This window comes from Octopus bimaculoides, chromosome 13 (genome assembly GCF_046866305.1).
Source record: "Octopus bimaculoides isolate indiv1 chromosome 13, ASM4686630v1, whole genome shotgun sequence".
Taxonomy (NCBI): domain Eukaryota; kingdom Metazoa; phylum Mollusca; class Cephalopoda; order Octopoda; family Octopodidae; genus Octopus; species Octopus bimaculoides.
The window spans coordinates 45,428,534-45,454,573 of NC_142940.1; the positions used below are offsets into that span (position 1 = coordinate 45,428,534).

At 36.4% G+C, this 26,040-nt stretch overlaps 1 protein-coding gene across 3 annotated transcripts in view; it reads left to right on the plus strand.

The window, feature by feature from the left end:
• Window positions 1-26,040, plus strand: part of LOC106880692 (phosphatidylinositol-3,5-bisphosphate 3-phosphatase MTMR8) — a 225,771-nt gene that overhangs the window by 123,414 nt on the left and 76,317 nt on the right. For all 3 annotated transcript variants that reach the window (XM_014930780.3, XM_014930764.3, XM_014930771.3), the window contains exon 2: window positions 11,704-11,820. In XM_014930780.3, the coding sequence (XP_014786266.1) occupies window positions 11,704-11,820 (117 nt within the window). The remainder of the gene's footprint in view (window positions 1-11,703; window positions 11,821-26,040) is intronic.

Genomic DNA, 26,040 nt, shown 5'->3' on the forward strand with positions numbered 1-26,040 from the left:
AGTTACAAGATATTAATATAATTAATTCAAAACAATATGAATAAATAAGCATTACATTTGACAGAGTAATCTGAATGCTAAATGGTTAAGGTTTACATGTCAACACTTAAGTAAAGAAACAAGGTCATTTTAATTCTGTTACTTGCCATGCATCGAATAGGATATTAATAGAAAATAAAGAATTAAAATGAAAAGCAACTGCTTATTATTCTACTAATATTTCATGTGACCATTCTTGGTATATCACTAAGAATCGTGGGCTTTATCAAAATGATAAAGAGTACTGTATTTGATGGCATACAAGATGTACCCCAAATTCAGGTGTGCATATTCTACAGGAAAATAAGTTTTTAATGCACTAAAGCATGTAATATGGGGTCACCTTTGCATATAGGACCTTGAGTGATTTTTTGGGGGAAACTTTTTTTTTTTGGTGATAGGATGTGTCTCATATACCATCAAATATGCTATAATATTATTCTTGAAAAACCCCATATGTGTTGATAGTTTTGTCTCTAATTTTCATCGTTATGTTTCAAATGCATAAACAAATTTCTTATGATGAAGTCATCTTTTAAACTGACACAGTCATGCCTATATGATAAGGGTTATTAATATGTGACAGTAAAGGGGGTAAGCTGGCAGAATCATTAGCATGCTGGGCAAAATTCCGAGCAACATATAACCCATCTTTACATTTTGAGTTCAAATTCTAACAAGGTCACCTTTGCTTTTCATTCTTTTGGGGTTGATAAGATAAATACCAATTGAGTACTGGAGTCATTTTAATCAACTTAGCCCTTCCCTCGAAATTGCTGGCCTTGTGCCAAAATTTGAAACCAGTATATGTGACAGTAGCTCCCATACACAACTGATACTATCCTAACAGCTTCCATTGACTAGATACACTCATCCCCTTGACAATTACTTTTCCATGCTCTTTTTTTTTTGTTTTTGTTTTTTTGGTGTGTGTGTTCAGATGATTTAGACTTTACATTATTTTCTTATTGTTGAAGATTGTATAATAGTATTGGTTAGATTCCTTAATGTTCATTGAGTCGTTTATTTCATGTGAATGTGTATCACAGATTTTTATTATATTTATATTTGAGGAAGAAATGGGTTCTTAAAAAATGGTTGAAGGTTTTTTTGTCTGCGTGTGTACATAAATTTATAGAAAATGGTTGGTTACGCCATAAGGTCCTTTTACTATGGTTTACCCTATTAGTTTGTGTGAGATTGTAGTTTTACGGTTTCTTCACAAAATCTCTAGATTTCTGTGCATTACTGTAGATATTCACTACTCTGTAATATAAAGAATTTTATACAAGTTGATTCAGTAGTCTCTTGAGCATTTAAATAATGTATAAAATTTATATTTTGTATTTTGTTACAAATTACAGTTTTGTTTCTCTATATTTTTAATACTATATTTACTGTTTTCTTGTGAACACTATTTGATCTTTTATATACATATTGTCTAGACATCACATGATGGTTGTAAATAAGCATCATTGTATGATAAATAGAAGTGAGGTTTCTGTGAAAGTCATGTCAAGCTATCTAGCTACGGGAAAATATTACCTTGCTTGGAAACAGGTGAGTGTTGTTGACAGAAAGGGCATCCAGACATACAAAACCTGCCTAAACAAATGCCATCTGACCCATGCTAGCATTAGAAAAATGGATGTTAAAAATGATGATGAACACACACACATATATATATTTAAAAAGATATTCACAAAATCTCTGTCTGTCTGTCTGTCTGTCTGTCTCTCTCTCTGTATATATATATTTATGTATATCCATATCGAAATTTAGGGAATGGAGCAGGTAAAATCCAGGCTTACTAACTTCGTACACCTGAATCCTTGGATCTTACCTTTACAATATAATTACACACACACACACACACACACACACACACACACACACACACACACACACAAAGGGAAAGAGATGGGCATGGCTGTCTGGTCTGGAAATTCATTTTGCAAGCACATGGGTTTGATTCCACTCTGTAGCATCTTGGGCAAGCTTCTTCTGCTATAACCTTAGGTTCGTCAAAACTTCTAAGTGAAGTTTGGTAAATGGAAACTATACAGAAGCCCATTGTGTGTGCATATGTACACATGTGCATCCATGACACCACATGGGCTGCTGTGATGTTTATGCTCTCTCCAGCAACTTTGCAATTTAAAGTGTAAAACTCTAGAATAAACTATTTCCTTAAAAGCAAATAACAGTTGGCATCAGAAAGGATCTCCAGCTTTTATTTATTACTTCAAAAAGTCTTGTTCAACCCATGCCAGCATGGAAAAGCAGTAGTAAAGACAGTGGTGGTGGCAGTGGTGGCGGTGATGATGATGATGATGACGACGATGATGAGGGTGGTTGTTGTGATTGTATACACATTTGTAAGGGAATCTATGTGTATGAATTAAATATATGTGTTCAAGTAACCATAGTAACTGTTGAAACTGGTACCAAATGCGCAGTAATTGCATTTCAAATGAAAACCAGAGTAAATTCTAAGTACTTTCTTGTTATAATGTTTATTTAAGTTGGTGCTGATTGAATTATATAAGATAGACTGAAATACCTCTTTTGAAATATATAATTCAATTTCTTCTTGTCTTTTCCCCCTTCTCCTTGCCAGCTTTTTCTTCTTTTCTCTTCCTCATCATTGAAAGATATAAACCACTCTCTTGTTGTTGTTGCTGCAGCTGCTCCTCTTCTTCTTCTTCTTCTTCTTCTTCTTCTTCTTCTTCTTCTTCTTCTATTTGCCATCTTTTAAAAGCTAACAGTAGCTCATTAAATATTCTCTGAGTCTTTCTTTCTCTCTCTCTCTCACACACATATGTGTATATCTTTCAATTTTTTAGTTTGTTTGAGCCATTATGACCAAGGCCATGCTAGAGCACACTCACACATACAATTAGATACATATCCTTCAGCATGTGTGTCTGTGTGTGCATGCGTGTTTGTACATGCGTACATAGGAGACAAAGAAGCCTGTCAAATTTACCTATTTCTCTGTCAATTGAAGAAAAAAATTTAATTATAAATAATGGAAAGCCTTAGAATTATGTCCATCACTTGACCAATCCCAGAGAAAGAAGTAACCATTCTCTTGTTTGTGTACACAACAAATCTAATAGCTTCAGAGAACGATGTGTATTTATGTGTGTGTGTGTGTGTGTGTGTGTGTGTGTGTGTATACAGTAATGCCTCAATATACGAGTTAATTCATTCATGGAGAATGATCATAAAGTGAAAAGTCATAAGCAGAAACTAAAACTTGTAAAAACTCATAAACCCAGGGTCTCATAAAGCAGGTCCTTGTAAAGTGGGGTATTACTGTATGTGTGTATATGTGTATATTTATATATATATACATATGTACATGTGAGAGAGAGAGAGAGAGAGAGAGAAATAGAGAGTGTGTTCTATTCACTTCAATCTGTGCAATATAATCTATAAGACTTCATGATATTAATCTGTTCAGGAACTGACTTTATGTCTCTTTCTGAACTTTATTGATTCCACCTCCACCACCACCACCACTTCTCCATCACCCCATGCCCCTCCCCCTCCCCCACACCAGCAAATCTTTTTGCTTTTCTTTTCCATTTGCTCTTCTGTAAAAGCGATTCCCTTCATCATCATCATCATCATCATCATCATTATTGTGGCAATAATAAAGAAAATTTTATTGTTATAAAAAAAAATGATTTAAAAAAAATAGACATTAATGCAAACATTATTATTATTATTAGTATATCTATTAGTATTAGTATTATTGTTGTTACTATTTTATTTTCTAATTGTCTTCTTGCTTAATGAAACAATATTAAGTTTATATTGCTTTAGTCTAGTTTAACATGTCAAAGTCAAGAGAGAAAAAAATCAAAAGTTTTCTGCAATCTCTCTGTCCTCCTCCATTTTTTTTTTTTAAGCTTTGAGTCTGTTAACTACAATTTCAAATAAAATTGGTTGTTTTAAAACTGTTTTTCTTCTGAGTCATTCAACCTTTATCTTACACTGTAATATTATGAACATGTACTGCGAGTGTTCAATCTTATTTAAATCTTTTATTTTATTTTCAATCTTTTATTTTAATTTATTAAAAGAAAGTGTTTATATTAGTCGTGTTTTTTTTTTTTTACATTTTATATATATTTTTGGATTTTTTTCCTTTTTGGGATGGTGGGGGAATGAAAGCTGTAAGAATTCTGACTGGATGAGTAAACAGCATGTTAGGTAGAGTAGTCAATCGAAAGTGTTGTCAGCTCTGTCTACCTGGCTTTAATCCTTTAGCAGTCAGGTTATCCTGTCAAGCATAATGTTTATTTATTCAAATTGGTTTAAATTAATCATGCATTATTATCTCACTGTTTCTAGATTTCAATGATGTGATTGTATATTTTCAGAATGATATTGTATGGTAGATGTGATAGGCCAAATTTGGGTCAGTTTGAACATAAAGCATGTTGAATATTTAGGTCAGATATGGCCAGTTTAAATGCTAGAGAATACTACGCTCAAGTTCACACACACACACACACACACACACACAACATGCACACACATATGATTAGGTTAATATCTGTTTTTTCCTATATTAGCATGGTCTGGATATTTATGTATGTGTGTGTGTGTTATCACATGGTAATTGTAAACAAGCATCACCAGCACACAAGTGGTGTCCTTCTTTTCCAGTCTTCCATGAAATCATGTCCGACAAGGGAAATATATTACCTTTCTTGAAGACCGATGATGGCTGGTATCCGGTATCCAGCCATAGGAAATCTACCTCAACGAATTTCGTCTAACCCATGCAAGCATGGCAAAGTGGACATTAAAATAATGATGATATAATCAATAAGTAGTTCATTAGGAAGTAGTGGCAGTGTTCAGACCCCTCCATAAACCTTGAGCAGCCAATGAGAGAAGGTCATATTCTAGTATAACTTCCTGTGGAAGGAAAGAGATATGTGGAATGTGTTGAAAGCTATATGCAGATGTAAAGAATCAGCTGCGCTTATCTGGAAGCTAAAAGCAAAAAGGCAGTATCTTTTGTCTTTTACTTGTTTTAGTCTTTAGACAGTGGCCATGGTGGAGCATTGCCTTGAAGAATTTTAGTTGAATGAATTGACCCCAATACTTATTATTTTTTCTGTAAAGCCTGGTACTTATTCTGTTGGGTTCTTTTGCTGAACCACTAAGGTATGGGGATGTAAACACACCAACACTGGTTGTCAAACAATAGTGTAAGGTGAAGACGTACACAAAAATACACACACGATAGGCTTCTTTCAGTTTCCATCTATCAGATCCACTCACAAAGCTTTGGCCAGCTCAAGACTACAGCAGAAGACACTTGCCCTAGGTGTCACGCAGTGGGACTGAACCCTGGACCATGTGGTTGGGAAGCAAACTTCATACCACACAGCCACATCTGTGTTTCAATTTAAAATCCAAACATTTACTATGCTGAGAGTAATAAGGGTGCATACGTACTAATTCGACAAAGTAAATATGTCAGGGCATTTCTGTTTGGAGCACCGGTTTACCAGTTTTCTTGCCAGTGTTTACATATCTTGTTGATTAACGTTACTGAAAGATGAGTTCATACATACACATATGTATGAACTCATGATGAGTTTCTATACAGCTTTAGTCTCCAAATTCCACTGTAACTATATCAACTCATGCTGAGATGTGTGTTTATGTGTGTGTGTGTGCATGCGCGCGTGCGCACACACACACACACACACACACACACACACACACACACACACACACATATATACATGAATGCGGAAGCCATGTTTTCACCTCTTCAACAAGATACCTGAAGAGGTGAATACATACCTGTTCCTGTATGCACCTCCATCATACTTTTACATTCGTCAATATTCCATTCAGTTTAGGGGTCTTGTTTTACTAGTGCTGGTGCCGAATGAAAAGCACCCAGATCACTCTGTAAAGTGGCTGGCATTAGGAAGGGCATCTTGGTGTATGAACCATGCCATAACAGACATTGGAGCTCAGCACAATCCTCTTGCTTGTTGTTTCCTGTCAAACCATCTAGCATATGCCAGCATGGAAAAAGGGGCTTTGAATGAAGATTTGGTGTGTATATGCACATATATATGTATATGCATATACATACATACATGGAAAACAGATGTTAAATGATGATGATATATATATATAGAAAAGACTTTTACATAATTTCCATAAATCAAATTTCATTCCCAAGATGTGATTGAAGCAAGGTTATGGAAAATACCCAACTATAGAATTAGAACTGGAAATTTTAAAAAATTGCTATAGAAAAAAAGAAAACTAGTAATCAATATGATTATTATTGCTTTATACAATGAATATGAGAGCAGCCTTTTGCTTAATTCCTGCAATTAAATATTGCAATGTGAGGTGAGGATTCATGCAAAATTATATTTTGATAAAGAAATGAATGTAACTTGCTAATGTACATAGCTTCTGCTACTAATGTCAGTGGTTTCTGTTAATTAATTAATTGCAAGAGATCAAATTATGTCATTTTAATATGAAATATCAGTTAAATGTTTAATTATATTTCAATGTATTCATCATATCAGCCATTTATTTATTTATTTGAAAAAAAATTTTTTTTTTTTATTGAAATTTTATTCAAAGTTTAGAAATGTTAATAGTATATTTTAATTAAAACGTATAGTTTTTTTTTTTTTTTAAGTGAGAATGATTGAAACAGTTTCTTGCAGAAGAAGCAAAGTGTTTGAGGAAATATTGGACTTTACAAGCTGGAAAATAATCAAATTCAATCTATTCTGAGTGCTTTATTACACCTCTGTGCAAGACAGATTGTTTGTATGTGATTTGTTGATGTGGAATAATTGCCAAATCTTTTGGGGAGGTTAGCCACAACAGACTGGCAGCCCAACAAGAGGGTGACTTATTGCTCATTTTTTTAATGCAACAGAATCAAGAACTTTAGGCAAGTCCTTCTTGTTGGTGAATAGAGTTGTTAGCAGGCATAGCTCTGTGGTAAGAACTTTTCTTTCCAACCTGTAGTTCCAGGTTTACTTCCACTGAGTGGCACCTTGGGCAAGTGTCTTTTACTATAGCCTCAGGTCATCCAAAGCCTTGTGAGTGGATTTGACAGACAGAAACTGAAAGAAGCCTGTCATACCTATCTGTCTGTCTGTCTGTCTGTCTGTCTGTCTGTCTGTCAGTCTGTTTTACTTTATGAAGATGAATATTTTAAGTATTTCTTTCTTAAGTCACATCAGAGATGTGATTTTGATTTTGTGTTTTTAAAGTTTACACTCATGTAGTAATATATAATAATACATTCATGTAATAATATATAATAATACATTCATCATCATCATCATCGTTTAACGTCCGCTTTCCATGCTAGCATGGGTTGGACGATTTGACTGAGGACTGGTGAAACCGGATGGCAACACCAGGCTCCAGTCTGATTTGGCAGAGTTTCTACAGCTGGATGCCCTTCCTAACGCCAACCACTCAGAGAGTGTAGTGGGTGCTTTTACGTGTCACCCGCACGAAAACGGCCACGCTCGGAATGGTGTCTTTTATGTGCCACCCGCACAAGCCAGTCCAGGGGCACTGGCAACGATCTCGCTCGAAAATCCTACAGGAGCCAGTCAGGCGGTACTGGCAACGGCCACGCTCAAAATGGTGCATCTCATGTGCCACCCGCACAAGAACCAGTCCAGGGGCACTGGCAACGATCTTACTTGGCTTGCCGGGTCTTCTCACGCACAGCCCATTTCCAAAGGTCTCGGTCCGTAGTCATCGCCTCGGTGAGGCCCAATGTACGAAGGTCTTGCCTCACCACCTCAGCCCAGGTCTTCCTGGGCCTACCTCTTCCACGGGTTCCCTCAACTGTTAGGGTGTGGCACTTTTTCACGCAGCTATCCTCCTCCATTCTCACCACATGTCCATACCAGCGCAATCGTCTCTCTTGCACGCCACAACTGATGCTTCTAATGTTCAGCTTTTCTCTCAAGATACTTACACTCTGACGGGTATTCACATTGACATTACACATCCAACGGAGCATACTGGCTTCATTCCTTGCGAGCTTACGTATGTCCTCAGCAGTTACAGCCCATGTTTCACTGCCATGTAGCATGGTTGTTCGTACGCATGCGTCATACAGTCTGCCTTTTACTCTGAGTGAGAGTCCCTTTGTCGCCAGCAGGGGTAAGAGCTCTCTAAACTTTGCCCAGGCTATTCTTATTCTAGCAGCTACACTTTCAGCGCACCCACCCCCACTACTAACTTGGTCGCCCAGATAGCGGAAGCTATCGACTACCTCTAGTTTTTCACCCTGGAATGAGATAGAAGTTGTTTCCTGTTTGTTTGCAGTCTTTATTGCACCTGAACATCTGCCACAAACAAAAACTAACTTGCTAGTTAACCTGCCTTTGATGTTGCTGCACCTCTTATGTGTCCATAGCTTGCACCGGGTACATCTTATAGAGTTACTACCTACTCCTTTTCTACATACTGAGCAGGGCCATCTACCTGAAGGGGTTTGTGTTTTATCTACCTTCCTACTTATTAGGATTTTGGTTTTAGCTAGGTTGACTCTAAGGCCCTTCAATTCTAGACCTTGCTTCCACACCTGAAACTTCTCCTCTAGTTCTGATAGTGACTCCGCAATTAGGGCAAGGTCATCAGCATAGAGGAGCTCCCAGGGGCAACCTGTCTTGAACTCCTCTGTGATTGCCTGGAGGACTATGGTAAATAATAGGGGGCTGAGGACGGAACCTTGGTGGACCCCTACCTCTACCCGGAATTCATTGCTGTACTCATTTCCAACCCTCACCTTACTGGCCGCATCTCTGTACATGGCTCGCACAGCTCTCACTAGCCATTCTTCTATCCCAAGTTTCCTCATTGACCACCAGATAAGGGATCGGGGGACCCTGTCAAAGGCTTTCTCCATGTCAACGAAAGCCAGGTACAGAGGTTTATCCTTGGCTAGGTATTTCTCTTGCAACTGTCTCACTAGAAATAAGGCATCAGTAGTGCTTTTACCTGGCACGAACCCAAACTGCATCTCATCTAAATTGATTCGCTCCCTAATTAGTTGGGCTATGACCCTCTCTGTAACTTTCATAACCTGATCTAACAGCTTGATGCCTCTGTAATTATTTGTATCTAAAGCGTCCCCTTTACCTTTGTAGCAGTTGACTATGATGCTGCTACACCAGTCATAGGGTATGACTCCTTCGTGTATCACCTGGTTCGTAATACGGGTGACTAGGCTATAGCCAACACTGCCAGATATTTTGAGCATCTCTGCAGTGATTCCTGATGGGCCGGGGGCTTTCCCGGTCTTCATACTCTTAATTGCTTTATCTACCCTGGTACTATCAACTCGGATAGCTGGTCCCTCTATTGGGTCGACATAAGGCAGGCTCTCTTTCTCCCATTCATTCTCTTTATTAAGCAATCTATCGTAGTGGCATCTCCAGACCTCTTTCTTTGCATCCTCATTTAATGCAAGCGTACCATCATCCATGCGAACACATTTCTCTCCTACAACATCACTATTCTCTCTCCTACACTGTCTTGCAACCCGAAATACCTCGAGTCTTTGGTCCTCACGGCGCAGAACATTGGCAAATCTTTCCTTATCTGCTTCCCCTCTGGCTAAATAAACCTGTCGCCTAGCCTCCCTTCTGGCACATTGGTACAATTCCCACATTCATGTAGTAATATATAATAATACATAAGGTGGTGAGCTGGCAGAGTTGTTAGCATGTTGGGCAAAATGTTTAGCAGCATTTCATCTGTCTTTATGTTCTGAGTTCAAATTCCACTGAGGTTGACTTTACCTTTCATCCTTTCAGGGTTGATAAAATAAATACCAGTTGAATACTGGTGTTGATGTAATTGACTTAACCCTTCCTTGAAATTGCTGGCCTTGTGCCGAAATTTAAAATCAATATATTATAATAAATGTGTGTGTGTGTGTGTGTGTGTGAATTTATAATAAAAGCAATTTAACATTAACCTGAAGAATTACTCAATGCTTTTTGTAGAGTGCATGTTTATTGTACTTTTACAAGAAGGTAGGCTGACAGTGATTTTGAAGTTTCAGCCTGCTGGCCTTTGTCAAACTATATATAGTGTGTGTATATATACATACACACATATATATCCATATATACACACATATATAAAGAAAAATTCCCCCTCCAAAATTTCAGTTTTGAAATAATAAAAAAATTAGTTAAATAACCTTTATTATTAAACTAGTGTTTAAGGTGGCAAATTGGCAAAACCATTAGCCTGCCATATAAAATGCTTAGTGGCATTTCGTCTGTCATTATGTTCTGAGTTCAAATTCTACCATGGATGACTTTGCTCTTCATCCTTTCGGGGTTGATAAAATAAGTATCAGTCAAGCACTGGGGTTGATGTAATCGATTATCCTCTTCCTCCCGGATGTTAGGCCTTGTGCCTACAGTAGAAAGAATGATTAAACTGGTATTTGAAACATATTTTGTTCTATCTCGGAAAAGTCATTATATTAGTAATAAAAACATGCGCTGGTTCCATTTTGTTTGTTAATTGACAATTGGTTAACTATTTAACCAGTTAATTGGTTGATTGATTAATCATTTAGTTAACCAATCAGTTATGTTTGTCCAAATCTTTTTGTCACCATTTGCAAATCAAACAATCACATAACCTCTCTACTCCAATCAGTTTAACATGAAATATTTATGAAAGGTTTTAATTTAGATCCCTTTAAAACAGGGAGTTTGTATTGTAGAACCAAGGGCAATTTCAGGCAGGTTAGTATCAAAAGGGTTAAACCAAAATCAATGTGTCGAACATAAAGTGAGAAAAACAAAGCCAGAATGTATTTCAGTGCCTTGTAATTTTTTTTTTTTTTTTTGCTTGTTTTTGTACTTCTAAAATAAATCTTTAATTCAGTTAATTAGTGGTGTTAATTAGTGATATTCCCATTCCTAAACATCGTACTTGACACCTTCACTTTCACCATCTCCTGCCAGCTTCTTTGTTGTTCTTCGTTTCGATTTCTTCTGTCGTTTCTTTAATTCTTACTGAAGCTGTGATGACGTGAAGGAAGTCGAGTTAAGTGGAGAATTCTAAACTATTATTGATTCTTTTCTATTGAACTCATATCCAGGTTCATTTCAATGTTATCAGGGTCACATCACGTCACACCCTACAAACAACTTTCTACCGAAAAACAACAATAACAATAATACTTTCTGCTATGAGCACAGAGTCTGAAATTTTGAGGGATGTTGTACTGGTTGATTGCATTGATCTCAGTGCTTGACTGGTACTTATTTTATTGACCCTGGAAGGATGAAATGACAAAGTTGACCTTGACAGAATTTGAACTCAGAAAGTAAAGAGCCGAAAGAAATACCACTAAACATTTTCTCCGATGTGCTAATGGTTCTGTCAACAACAACAACAATAATAAAGAAAGAAATAAAATCTTAAAGATCCTAATTAATTGTTATTTCCTTCACCAACTTCCACTCATTCCTCACCCATTCCTCATCTCACTTTGCAGTGAAATTTGAATCCCATGCCTTTATTCTATGAAGTTCAATCACCATTCTTGTTTTCTTATTCTTTCTCTTCTTTTTTTTAAATTTCTTCAAGGTTGAGAATGTGAAATGGTTGGATCGTGTCAACCCCCGCAAGTCATCGGAAGGTACTTTACATTTAACCGCCACCCACCTGATTTTTGTGGACAACGTTCGGAAAAAGGAAACATGGGTAAGTTATAAATAATCTTTCAGCTTCTGTAATCTGGTTTAACTGACTCAAATTTGAGCAAGTGTGAATTAAGAAACTTTGTGCTAATGTTTGCCATAATGGCTGTTAACTTTATTTTCCATGAGCATCTATATAATCACTTAGCAACCAGAAATAGCAACCAGATTTCCCTAAAATCATACCTAGCATGGTAACTGTAGGAAGAATACATTAGACAATGTAATCCTGGACATACTTTAGCTGAATAAAAGATAGGATTACGTCAGAAATGTTTCAGCCAAGGTTAAATGTTTCAGAGACAGACTGACTAGTTGGTGTTTTAGCATGACTTTAAGCAACTGAATCAACTATTTAGCTCTCATCAATCAGATGGCACTTGTAATTTCATGCCTCTCTCTCTCTCTCTCTCTCTCTCTCTCTCTATATATATATATATATATATATATATATGAATAAAAATAAAAAAATATAAAAAAGTGTTTTGTATGATCATGTATAGAGGAATATATTATTTAAAAGAGTTCCAACTCTGTCTGTTTTTTATGTTTTATTTATATTCTTATCAAATTAATGTGGTATATAGAATATGGAATATATAATATAAATAGTAAAATGAAATGAAGTATTGAATGTCGTATTGAATATATGAAATATTGAGTATTAAATATAGAGTATTAAATATATAAGGACTAGTATACTTTCCTGCCTCATGGCATTCACCAAGGTGACAGATATCACAGACATGCCAGCAAGGTAGGCAGTCCCTACCTTGAATAAAATAGATTGATAGCAACATTTTTCTTTTATGGCAAAATATGCACCTAATTCAATAAAATTATGAAGGTTACTCTGATTACTATGCATAAAATACAAAATATTTTATTTTCTTGTAGATTAGGTAGGGATAATTTGCCCCTGCCTTTCATTTTCAGTATTTAAACCATGCATAGTAATGCCGTAGTACACGTTGTGTACACTCCTACATTTTCTTTACGGGCTATAAAGGCAGAAGTAAATCTGCCTTCAACTTAGTCACGCACCTATATTTCGCTTATTTTTTCTGTGTTTTACTACATAAAGGTCACCAACTGCCTACCCTGAGTAGTTACTGACGGCACGGGCCTGATACATACACACACAGACATATACAGGGTTGGTCAAAAGTCACCCAACAGTAAATCAAAATTCCATAAATACTATCTGTAATTCTGATTTGATTCGAATGGAAAAATGTGTCGCTCAAGAAGGACTTCAGTTTGAACAATTTTCATATTTAGATGCTTTTATTAAATTCATCCAGTTGTTAAGCATAAATAAATCTTGGAATTAAATGGTTTTGATTTACTGCTTTTGACATCCTGCATTGAAAGATCATTTCTCGAAAATTGGCAAAATAGAAAAATTATTCAATCGGAATCTCTAAAGCGAGTTTATTTTCTATTTGTAGTCATGAAATCCAATTTGTTTTCTTAAAATTCTCCATGGAAAGAAGAAATATTAGCCAATGTTAATTGAAGAGATTGTCTTCAAACAGCAGTGGCAAGTGCTATTAAACAAAATGTCAGGTGTGAGCAAGGTGCACATAATGTTGCCTAGTGCAATGTGTGTCTATTAACAGTATGCAAACTAATTTTTGCTGCAGCAGGAAGTTTCAACTGGACTTAAATATCACGGAATTGTCTATAGTTACATCATCATCATCACTTGCTAAACATCATCGTTACCTTTAACACAACCATAATCATCATCATGCATACCACCATCACCATTCTTCATCACTACCACTATCATCACCATCACAACCATTTTTATCACTATCATCATCAGCAGCATTACTACCATCATCATCGTCATCAACACTGCTACAATCATCAATATCGTCTTCTTTACCACAGTCATCATCATCACCATAATCGTATTACCACCAGCATCATCACCACCACCACCATTAACCAAACCATCACCACTACCACAATCACCACCACCTGCATCAGCAACCATCTTCCTACTCATCATCATCATCATCTCCATTAACCATCATCAGTAGCTACACCAGGATTTCCACCATCATTATCACGGCCACCACCATCACCATCATTAGTTTTGCTTCCCTGTTTCTATGCTGGCATGGCTTTGACAGGTGCATTATCTATCCTGACTCGGTGGTTGCTTTCAGGAGATGTAGTTACATCTTCTGGAAGCAAGGAAGAAGAGATTATGGTGGTGGTGGCAATGGTGGCGATTTTGTTGTTGTTTGTGCATGTGTATTTCGTGTCTGTCTGCTGTCATGTGTTCGCAAGCAGTCATCTAGTAAGCATACTACCTCATTAGCCATTAATGAGTCCTGGTCAACGTCTTTTTGAATATAAGCTACATAATTACATACAGTCCTCTGAGCCACTTCTGAAAATTATGTAAGGCATATGTATGTATGTATGTATGTATGTATGTATGTGTGTATGTATGTGTGTGTGTGTGTGTGTGTGTGTGTGTGTGCTTTGCATGCCTTTGCTGTGAGCGTGTTTGTGAGTGTATGCGTGAACCATACTGTTGTCTTCAATAGACAGCAGACAAAAAAAAACACAGTTATAATATTTAGAAGTTTAGTAAGCAATAGGTACAGTATTGATCACTTCGGCACGCAGTCTAACTAATAAGTTACATTATTAAGTTGTTAGCTTGTTGTTGTTGTGGTAGTTGCTGTTTCTTTTATACAGATATTTGAAATATTGATTTTGCTTGCTTGTTTGCTTGTTTTATGAAGCACATGGCAATTTTAGTTGAGGAGAGAGTGCAAACCTAGTAATTACTGGTATTTATTGTTAACTAAAGGGACAGATGATGAAATCTAGGTTGGCAGTATCTTTAGTAGTAGTAATAATAACAACAACAACAACAACAACAACAACAATAATAATAATAATAATAATAATCTTTTTTACTAAAGGCAGAAGGCCTGAAATTTTGGGGGAGGATGATTAGTTGATTACATCGACCCCAGTATTTCACTTGTACTTAATTTATCAACCCCAGAAGGATGAAAAGCAAAGTTGACTTTGGCGGAATTTGAACTCAGAACATAGCGATTCCAGTACTCCACTGGTACTATTTTATCAACCCCGAAAAGATGAAAGGCAAAGTTGACCTCGGCAACATTTGAATTCAGAATGGAAAAATAGATGAAATTCCACTTACCATTTTGCCTGGTGTGCTAATGATTCTGTCAACTTACTACCTTAATAATAATAATAATAATAATAATAATAATAATAATAATAATGATGATAATAATAATATGAATATCTTTCTTAATAAGCGTGACTTTGAAGTTGTGAAAATGCTTGTAGTTGTGGCTACGGTTTATTCAGAAGAGAATTAGCCATACTGAAGTGATCTAACCATAGTGGGCTAACTTCAATACCAAGGCACTGAAAGCTATCAACTCATTTTTCCTGGCAAACAAAATAAAGGTCTGTTTGCCCTATAAGCTATTCCAGGAACTAGCAGAACTAGGTTCACATACCTGCTATAGTGCTGGCCTAATCTTGAACCATGAAGTCAGTTAAGGCCTCAGAATGATGACTCCTTTTCCCATTCAGACTGGTATAATGAATCTGTTGATAAAAGATGTCCCACTGTGAATTACGATATGGTTGCTGTCTCCTAATTTTAACATATCTTTGGAAGTCATGGATATTCTGTACAGACTGTCATGGTGAAGTTGAGTGTTGGTGGTGTTTCTGCAGTTGGATACGAGATCTATATTAATTAGGTCTTGCCAATGAGACATTTGATAGTGACACAATGAGGGTAAAACTCCAGGGAAATGTCTTAGTCCTTTTCGTGTTAGATGATTCTAGAATGACAGAACATCAATAGAAACGACTGTTATTTTGTAGAATAGTTGGGAAACATAATAATTTCACATAACATGTACAGGGAGTGGAATGGCTGGATTAAGTGGCAGACAAAGGATTGAAGGAAGAAAAGGTGTAAGAAAGGAAGGAAGGAAGAGAGAAAAGAATAAGGTGAAATTATGTAAGAAGAAAAGATTCAAATGAGAAATGTTATATTAAAGACAGACATAAAATTGGCGTTAATAATAAATTCTGTAATGACATACCTTGGTGTTTGCTGTCAAGTCTGCTTCTATGATTAATTTTACAGCTATATTATTTAAACTGAATCTCATTTAATAAAGCCGCCTTTGAAATATGATCAAAGTTGTATCAAACTATCTTCTATGAAATAACAACAGCGCCAATAAACGGTGTGCTTTAAAAATAAGCACAGAGAGAGACAGAGGGGGGAGAGAGAGAGAGAGAGAGAGATTTTCATATAGTTACTAAATATATTTTTAATATATATTTAAGTGCAGGCATGTATGTGTGGTAAGAAGCTTGCTTTCTTGTCACATGGTTCCAGGTTCAGTCCCATTGTGTGGCACCTTGGGCAAGTGTCTTCTGTTATAGCCCTGGGCCAACCAAAACCTTGTGAGTGAATTTAGTAGACAGAAACTGGAAGAAGCTCATTGTGTGTGCATCTATCTGTCTTTGTGCATGTGTTTGCCCACCACAACTGCCTGACAACTGGTGTTGGTGTGTTTACATCCCCGTAACTTAGCAGTTTGACAAAAGAGACCGATAAGATAAGTACCAGGTTTAGCAAAAAAATTAAGTATTGGAGTCGATTCATTTGACTAAAATTTTTTAAGCTGGTGCCCCAGCATGGCCGCAGTCTAATAACTGAAACAAGTAAAAGATAAAAGATAGCTAGGAAATTAGTGTGGCTGTGGTACTATCAAAGGCGTTTCAGTAGCTTGAAATGCGATTCAAATCAGCTAGTTTTGTATTTCATCAGAGATCATATATCTCCGTCTTCCCAGATGTCGAAAGAAAGTAATGTAGAGCATGTTAAACATGTACAATAGATTATGACTGAGTGACTGTTATTACTCATTTGTATTATGGTGCAAGGTTGATGGCCCAACATTACAAACTACAGTATCAGTATAGTGTGGTTTCTGAACACATATATTCTCACTACTTTGTATTTCCAATACCCACCTCTATTACTGAAATAATTGCTTAATTTACTAACCACTCTTTTGCCTTTGCTACATACAAAATCTTGCTCTCTCTCTCAGCCTTCCTGTAATTCTGCTGCATCTGTAGTGCACCAATAGTTTACGCTGGGGACATAGTAGAGAGTTTCTACTGTTTTCTTTTTCGCATACTGAGGATTGCCATTTCCCAGATGGCGGTAGAGTCGTGTTCTTTCCTGTTGATTAACTCTTTCATGCTTGCTTGGTTCATTTCAAGATTCTTGATTCTCAACCTTGTTTCCACATTTGGAATTTCTTATGTAATTTTTTTTTTCTTCTTGTCAGATTCAATTATGAGAAATAGGTCATAGGTATACAAGAGTTCCCATAAACAATTAATTAGTCTTAAACTCCTATGATAAATGAAAGGAGGTGAGGGTGAAAACTGACTACTGATGGATACTGACACACATGCTAAATTCTTTGCTCAAGACACTCCATTCGTTTATACTTATTTTTTGAAACAATTGCTCTGCTATATAGCTTCATGCCCTGTCAAAGCCTTCTCCAGATCAACAAATGTTATAGAGGCTTTCTCTCAGTTAAGAACTTTTGTAGTTGTCTCATTGGTGGTTCCCTATCCTTGTACAAACCCAAACTGCATTATATAAATGCTAATTCTCTGCTGAATTAGCTGTGCTTTCTCTCTCTCTCTCTCTCTCACATACAAAGGCATACATATATACGCACATGTGTACATGTGCATGTGTGCACATATTTGAAGTTGAAGTCGATTTTTGTTGGCATTCAAAGTTTCGTGTCAGATTAATATTTTAGAATGTCAAACTCTGAGTTACAGCAAAAGGAGTTTTAGCTTCAAATAAACATTTAAACATTGCTTGGGATTGAGTTCTCTCTTCCACACATTTACAAAATTCAAGCACAAAGAACATTATCCATGTGCTCTGATAAGTTCTAAGCCCCCCCCCCCCCCCCTAATACTTTCTAACTTAGAGACAAGGCTACAAATCTCCTGGGAGAAGAGATAGCTGATTCATTGATTTGTGACCTGTTTGGTACTTACTTTATCAAATCCAGATGAGTCAACTTTAGCAGGATTTTAAACTCACAATATAATGAATGAAAGAGAATAATGCTGCATAGAAGAAAATTTGAAAGAGTGAAAGAACAATAGGGAGAAAAGAAAAAATTAAAGGCATGAAAGAAAGGAAAGGTAATTAAGGAAAATAGTTCAGCCACCCACCAATCTCTATAGAAGCAGTAGCAGTAGTTGTGATAGGAGTGGTGGATTGTGGTTTTGGTAGTATTATTAGTAGTAGTTGTAGTTGTAATGGTGGTGGTGGTGGTAGTTGTCGTTTTCTTCTAACAAATGCACAAAGCTAGAAATTTGGGGCTAGGGAGCGAATCAATTAAATCAAGCAAGCCCAGTACTTGACTGGTTCTTAATTTCATCAATCCCAGGAAGCGTGAAAGGTTGAGTTGACCTTGGTGGGATTTGAAATGAGAAGAGTCGGATGAAGTACCACAAGATATTGTGTTTGATGCTCCAACGATTCTGCCAATCAATCCATTACCTGAAATAATAATAATAATAATAATAATAATAATGATAATAGAAATTAATTCTGTAATTTAATTGTGGAGTATATTTGAATAAATCATCGCCCAGTACTTGATTGGTATTTTGAGTTCAAATTCTACCTGAATCAACTTCATCTTTCATTCTTCCAGGGTCAATAAAATAAAGTATCAGTTAAGTACTTCATTCATTTGCTTTATTACAAATACCAGGGACTGATTAGGCTGGTTCCTTGGTTTCCATGGTGTATTAATGATGAACATCACATTACTTCCTTTGAATGGGATGCCGGTCCGTTGCAAGGTTATTTATTACAGCTCAGTGACTAGTGCAATGGAATGTGAAGTGTCTTGCTGAAGAACATAATACACCACCTAGTCCGAGATTTGAAACCATGATCTTGCAATCATAAGTGCAACATCCTACCACTAGGCCATGTACCGAGTGGTAGGATATTGTACTGCAGTCAATGCTATCAACTGACTTTCTCCCCTCAAAATTACTGGTCATCATCATCGTTTAACGTCCGCTTTCCATGCTAGCATGGGTTGGACGATTTGACTGAGGACTGGTGAACCAGATGGCTACACCAGGTTCAAATCTGATTTGGCAGAGTTTCTACAGCTGGATGCCCTTCTTAACGCCAACCACTCCGAGAGTGTAGTGGGTGCTTTTATGTGCCACCGGCACGAAGGCCAGTCAGGTGGTACTGGCAATGGCCACGCCCACAATGGTGTATTTTTTGTGCCACCTGCACAGGAGCCAGTCCAGCGGCACTGGCACAATCTCGCTCGAATGTCTTTACACACGCCACCGGTACAAGTGCCAGGAAGGCGACACGGGGCACAGGTGGCATCACGATTTCGCTTTCGCTTGCCTCAACAGGTCTTTGCTTGTGCTTAAATTAAAAACTATTAGTTTATCAACTTCAGGATAATAAGACAATAGTCTGGAACACTTAATTGATGTTGTTTAATCCAGTTCAGCTCTAATCAAGTAGAACTATGATCAAAGACCTTCTGGGCATGCCTGTCTCCTCTTTTCGTCCAGTCATAGTGTATCTTGGATTATATGATCCAATGTACCTTCCTCTTTTGTAAGATGGTTGGGTTTGATCTGAAGGTGATTTGACTGCTATTTTTAGCCCGTCAAGCAACTACACAGCAGTTCCCTAATTGGTCTGATGTGCACCGAGTGAACTTGCTAGCTGTATTAATCCAGAAATGACAAAGTAATCATTCTTTTCTGTAAGCCTGCTTTGCTTTAAATAATCTCAGAAAAATCATTGTTAATCTCTTAAAATACATTACCAAGTCTACTTAGAAGAAGTAAATCCTCTTGTTCAGTAAAAGGTTGTCATTTTTCTGCTATCAACCAATAACCTGGTAATGAATTTCTATGCAGTCATTTGACTTACTAGAAATAGCAGCCAAAGAAGGAAGGAAATATTGGATAGTGTAGTTAGAGAAACACACACAAAAAAATGGAAAAGGTGATGGTTGAAGCTGGAATGCTTTTGTTTATGTCTGTTTAATCAGATAACACCTTACGTGGATGAAGACCTTCTTTAGCCTGAGGTACTTTCACCTTTCCCTACTCACTGTCTTTGGCGCTTGACATTTTTATAGAGAACCCATTTCTCATTACCAGTAACTATTCAGTCCAAAAAAGGTTCATTCGTGAGATGTGACAGCAAAGAAGAGCACACATTCACTCTGTGCCTACAATTAGACTCGGAAAGTTTGTGAGGAACACAGTGATCCAATTTGTTGACTTTCCTGATGGTATGCAGGTGTCAGTGAATGGTTGAATGACCAAATCCAAACTTCTCTGCTAGTTCTTCAACAGTTACAATGGCATTTTGTTCCACCAGAGTTTGCAGGACATCCTAGTTGAGCTCTACAGATCTTACAGGACAAGGCTCGTCTTCTAGGATGTAGTTTCTGGTTTGGAATTTCTGGAAACACCGTTGACACTGGCTTACACTTATTGTCTGACCCCATATACTGCATTAATATCCCTTGCACTTTCTGTTGTGTTGTTGCTTTTATTGAACTCATAAAGCAAAATATGCCAGATATACTCCTTAGTTACTTCCATTATAGCTTTGGGAAAATAACTGTTAAAATTAAACTGCACTCTTCAAAACTTGCACTAAGAGTAAGTACAAAGTTAAAACTACTAACTGCTTTTATAACAAGTTGATACGTGGTTTAACCTGTCCCCCTCTGACTTTTAGTTCATGCAACTGAAAAAAGCCACATTATTTATGGGATGACCCAATATATACGACAGCTTACTTTTCGTCTACTAAATCCACTCACAATGCTTTGGTTGGCCTGAGGCTATACTAGAAGACACTAGCCAAGTTGCCACGCAGTGGGACTGAACCCAGCACCATGTGGTCAAGAAGCAAACTTCTTACCACACAGCCATGCCTGCACCTTGTAATTTTGATCTATGGACCTCTGGATTATGGGTCCAATACATTTCCACTGCACCCTTTCTGTTTTTTTTTTTTGTCTTTTTCTTTACAATGAAATATAGGAGCCACCAAAGAGAGGGTTGATATTTTAACTCTCTGAGAATGGTAATTTTTAGCTGAAGAAGTGGAGTGTACCACTCCTGAACAGTTGACTTGCTACAAATTAATTCACTTAGAACTTCACTCTTGACTGCAAACATCCATTTTTAGAAGGTTTCTGATCCAATTTGATTTACTTGGATCTCACTTAGATTTATTAAATGTTGTTGTTGGACATTGTTGTTATTGGATATTGTTGTTGAATTTCTTGTTCTTGTAGTTTTTATGGCTGTTACTGCAGGCACTGTTTTTCTTTCTTCTTTTCTTTCTTTATCATTTACTTCTTTATAGTTCTTCTGTATATTATTTTCCCTCTTCCTTGTCTTCATCTGTTTCTTCCTTCATCTCTTTGCCTTTCATTATCTTCCTTTCTCCTTCTTTCAACATCTCTTTCTTTTTTTCTTCTTCTTCTTTCTTCTCTTTCTCTCATTTATTTCTTCCCTCTCCTTTCAGCTCATTACTCTTCTCTTCCTTCTCCTTCCCATCCCTCCTTCCCCATTCTCTTGGTTTGTGCAATCTTGGTGTGGGTGGAAAGAGTGACAAGAGGAGGAGGAGACGAAAGTGAGTCAAGGTTGCTTGGATGATGTTAGCACAAGACCAATCAGATCCAAGGAATAGTGGCTACTTTAGTAGTAGTAGTAGTAGTAGTAGTAGTAGTAGTAGAAAAAAGTCAGAGAAAAGATACAAAATATTTATGGGCCAAGGGTTGAAGTTTTACTGTGGGTCAGAGAATGGAGTGTGTTTTTGAGCAACATCATGCCAATCTGTTAGTAAAATAGTCTTTCTTAGCATGTGTGTATATAAGTGTGCATGTGTTTATGTCTGTATGTATGTGTGTGTGTGTGCAACAGCACTGTCTCAAGATGTAGGAATAGTGCTCTGTTGTATCTCTCTCCTAAGCCCACCTAGCAGGTGAGACGTGGGTTAGGTATCCAGTCTGAAGTAGTTCATTGGTTAGGTTTGTGATGTTGTCATCTGAGGTAAGTGGTTTGACACAATCTGTTGCAATGTCATCTGAAGTAGTCTGGTGGCTCTTAACACACAATATATTGCTGCAATGTTACCTGAAGTACTCTAGCAGTTAGGTACCCAGTCCATTGCTTCTGTAGTTTCACCTCACACTGTTTAGTACTTAAGTTTGTCACACTGTCATATGAAGTAGCCTAGTGGTTTGGTCACTGTATGACTTGGCTGCTTTATAAAAATAAGAAAACAAATCCATTTCCTATTCAATGCTCTTTAGCCACTAACTTATAGAAATTGTCTTCCCTATGTCTCTATATTCACCACAGTAATAATCTCTGCTCCTCTGGACTTGTTGAATGTACTTCACCTCTAACTGCATCTATCCATCTCACTAACCTCTACCTTGTTAGAAAATTGTTAGCATATCAGACAAAATGCTTAGCAGCATTTCTTCCGACTCTGTAACATTTTGAGTTCAAATACTCCCAATGTCAGTTTTGTCTTTCATCCATTTGGATTTAATGAAATAAAGTACCAATCAAGTACTGGGGTCCATGTAATCAACTTGTCTTCTCCTTTCATCATTGTCATCATCATCATCACCATCATCATTCAACATCTGTTTTCTATGCTAGCATGGGCTGGATGGTTTTTCCAGAGCTGGTAAGGCCAGAGTCCACCCTGTCAAAATTGCTGGCCTTGACTCCTAAAATTGTCCAGTTTCCCATTCAGAGGGAATGTTGTGATCTTAGTCACTTATATGCCATAGAACCCAGATAACTGACCTTATGAATCTCATGACTTGAGAAAATTAAAAATAAAAATTAAATTGGAAACTCTGAACTATAAACTCATTTCATGCATCAATGATTAATCTTGAGTGATTTTTATTTATTTTTATGTCTTGTGACTCAATCTAGGAAAATGGCTGTTTACTGACACAAGCATTTCCAAATATGGAAACAATGCCTGATATTGCTGTAGTTATTTGCCTGCAACAACAAATTTAAAAAAAAATTATTTTCTTTTCTTAAATTTCAACTTGAAATCATAATTTCAGCACACTATTTGATTGCAAATCAATCAATATTAATTGCATATTTAAATCAGTTTCATCAATACAAATCTAAAATGGATTTCAAAGCATAATAAATTATTTTTATTTTTATTAAATGTAGTAAAAATGCAAATCTTTCAGTGCTTTCTGTAACAACTTGATGCAGCAGAATAAAATACCAGCGACCAGGTTGAAGACATACACTTAATAGTGTAGTCATGTTTCATTAAATAAACAACTATGTTCAAGTTTTATCTGTTTTACTTTATATTTTTCATATTTTTTTTTTATTAACAGTTGATTTGGAGCAGTAGAGTTTGTAAATCCATATCCAATGTTTTTAGACCTTCACAGTTTTATTATCAAGAATTGGACTGAATATATTTGGCCTTTGTGTTGTTACTTTCATACTGACTGTCTTCGTTGTAGACTTAATTTTCAATAAAGCAAGCATCAACTCAATTCTTCATAATGAGATCATGAAGATCTAGAAACATTGAATATGGATTTAGGAATTCTACTGTTCCTAAGCAACTGTAAGAAAACAAACAACCAACCAAACTAGCAAGAAAATATAAAAAAGATAAAACTTGAACACAGTCATGTATTTAATGAAACATGCATAAAAGAAATGCATGTATATGAACAGAAAATTAATAATTTGTTATGAGCAGCCAAAGCAGTGTTAGTTCAAAATAGCATTTTGCATATCTTACTTAATGTGGTTATATTCTGTAGATAGTCATAAAACTGCTCTACATGATGTTTTCTTGTGACAAATACCAGTTGTGTGGATTTCTGCAATATATCCATGTTAAGTAAGATATACAAAATGCTATAAGATTAATGATAGTTCACTTTACAACTGCTTGGTTGTAGGTTCAATTTCAATGTGGGGCACCAAAAACAAGTGTCTTCTGTCACATCTGATTGACCAGTTGCCTTATGAATGGGATTTGGTAGATTTGAAAGCCAGTCATGTGTGTGTGTGTGTGTGTCTGTGTGATAAAAAGCTTGTTTCCCAACCACATGGTTTTGGGTTCAGTTCCACTGCATGGCACCTTGAGTAAGTGTCTTCTGCTATAGCCTTGGGCCAATCAAAGCCTTGTGAGTGGATTTGGTAGACAGAAACTGAAAGAAGCCCATTGTATATATGTATATATATATATATATATATATATATGTATATATTTGTGTGTTTGCATATCTGTGTTTGTCTTCCTGCCATCGCTTGACAACTGATGCCGATGTGTTTATGTTCCTGTAACTTAGCAGTTCGGCTAAACCGACCGATAGAACAAGTGCTAGGCTCACAAAGAATAAGTCCTGGGGTTGATTTCTTTGACTAAAGCCCTTTAAGGCAGTGCTCCAGCATGGCCATAGTCAAATGACTGAAACAAGTAAAAGAATATCACAGAATAATGTGAAGCCCAGCAAAGGAACTAAAAATAAAAAGTGAAGGTAAACAGATAGAATGGTCTTTTCAAATACAAAGTATCCTGTGTGGTATTTAATCTTCCGCATCAAACAACTTTTTGTTACTCTTGGTGTTACCAGATATACTGTGAAGCAGTGACTGGCCAGTTGGCGACCTGTAACCATCAAAGTTATTGTTCACCAGCTGCAATATAAATAAATGCATACAACAGATAAATGAATGTTTTGTAAAGTGAGAGTGAAAAATAACATAATGATAAAGTAACTGGGAACCAAACCATATGTCATTTACTTTACTATTTAATCCTCGTTTACTAAGCATTTTGTGTGGCATGCTAATGATTCTACCAGCTCGACACCTTTATAATGAAAGTAATCGTGATGATGATGGTAATAATGATATTAATAATGGTTTCAAATTTTGGCATAGGGCTGGCGATTTTGATGGAAGGGGCTAAGTTGATTACATTGACCCTAATACTCAACTGGTACTTATTCTATCAACCCCTAAAGCATGAAAGGCAAAGTTGATCTAGGTGGAATTTGAACTCAGAACATAAAGACAGACAAAATATTGTTAAGCATTGTGTGTGACCTGCTAACAATTCTACCAACTCAACACTTTATAGTAAACATAATGATGATGGTAGTGGTGGTAGTAGTAGTAGTAGTAGTAGTAGTAGTAGTAGTAGTAACAACTACATCTAAGAAAGCTTTATTGTAAAATAGGTAATGTACTTAAGACAGTCAAGAATTTTCCATTCAGTCTCCTTGTCTGTTGGCAAGCCATTACATCTTGAATTTAGTTTTGAAGTATTGCTCTCTCTATTCAAATAGAATGCTATTCAACTGGAATTAAGGTTTTGGTTTTTAGAGTTTTAGTTTATTGACAGTTGCATTTTTTTTTTCTGAAAATTTTCACAATTACAATTGACGAAAGTAAAAAGTTGGAAAGAAAAGAAAAGAAAAGAAAATGATAAAGCAATAAAAAAAATTCTGAAGAACATGAAAAACAAGCAATGAATTGTTTCAAGTGGGATTAATCATTTGTTTGTTCTTTGCTTTGTTTTGTGTGTATGTGTTTTATTTTAAAATTCTTGTGTAATTAATTATTTGTTTCAATTCTTTTATCTCTCTATAACCTCTTGTTATTGCATTCATTCTTTGTTTGTTTGTTTTTTTTTTCATGTTAAATGAATAGAAATATATGGTTATTATTACTATTATGGCAGTGAATGGTAATGTCTTTGAAGAATTATTCTGACAATAAATGTCTTCTCTGCCAGTTTTAAGTAATGGCTATTACTGTGTAATCTTCATTCATTCATTTCTTTATATCCACTCAATATACACGAATGGGATGCAAGTGGGCTGAGTGAAGGTATTCTTGGTGTAGTAACGATGGTTTGTATATTGTATATTTTAGAGTGGGAGCATTTCAACGTGCCTGTTTTTCCATGGGTCTGATATTCAACCAAGCCATATTTTGCCATTCCTGTCAGATATGAGATGGTGTCTTGGCACAGCCATCT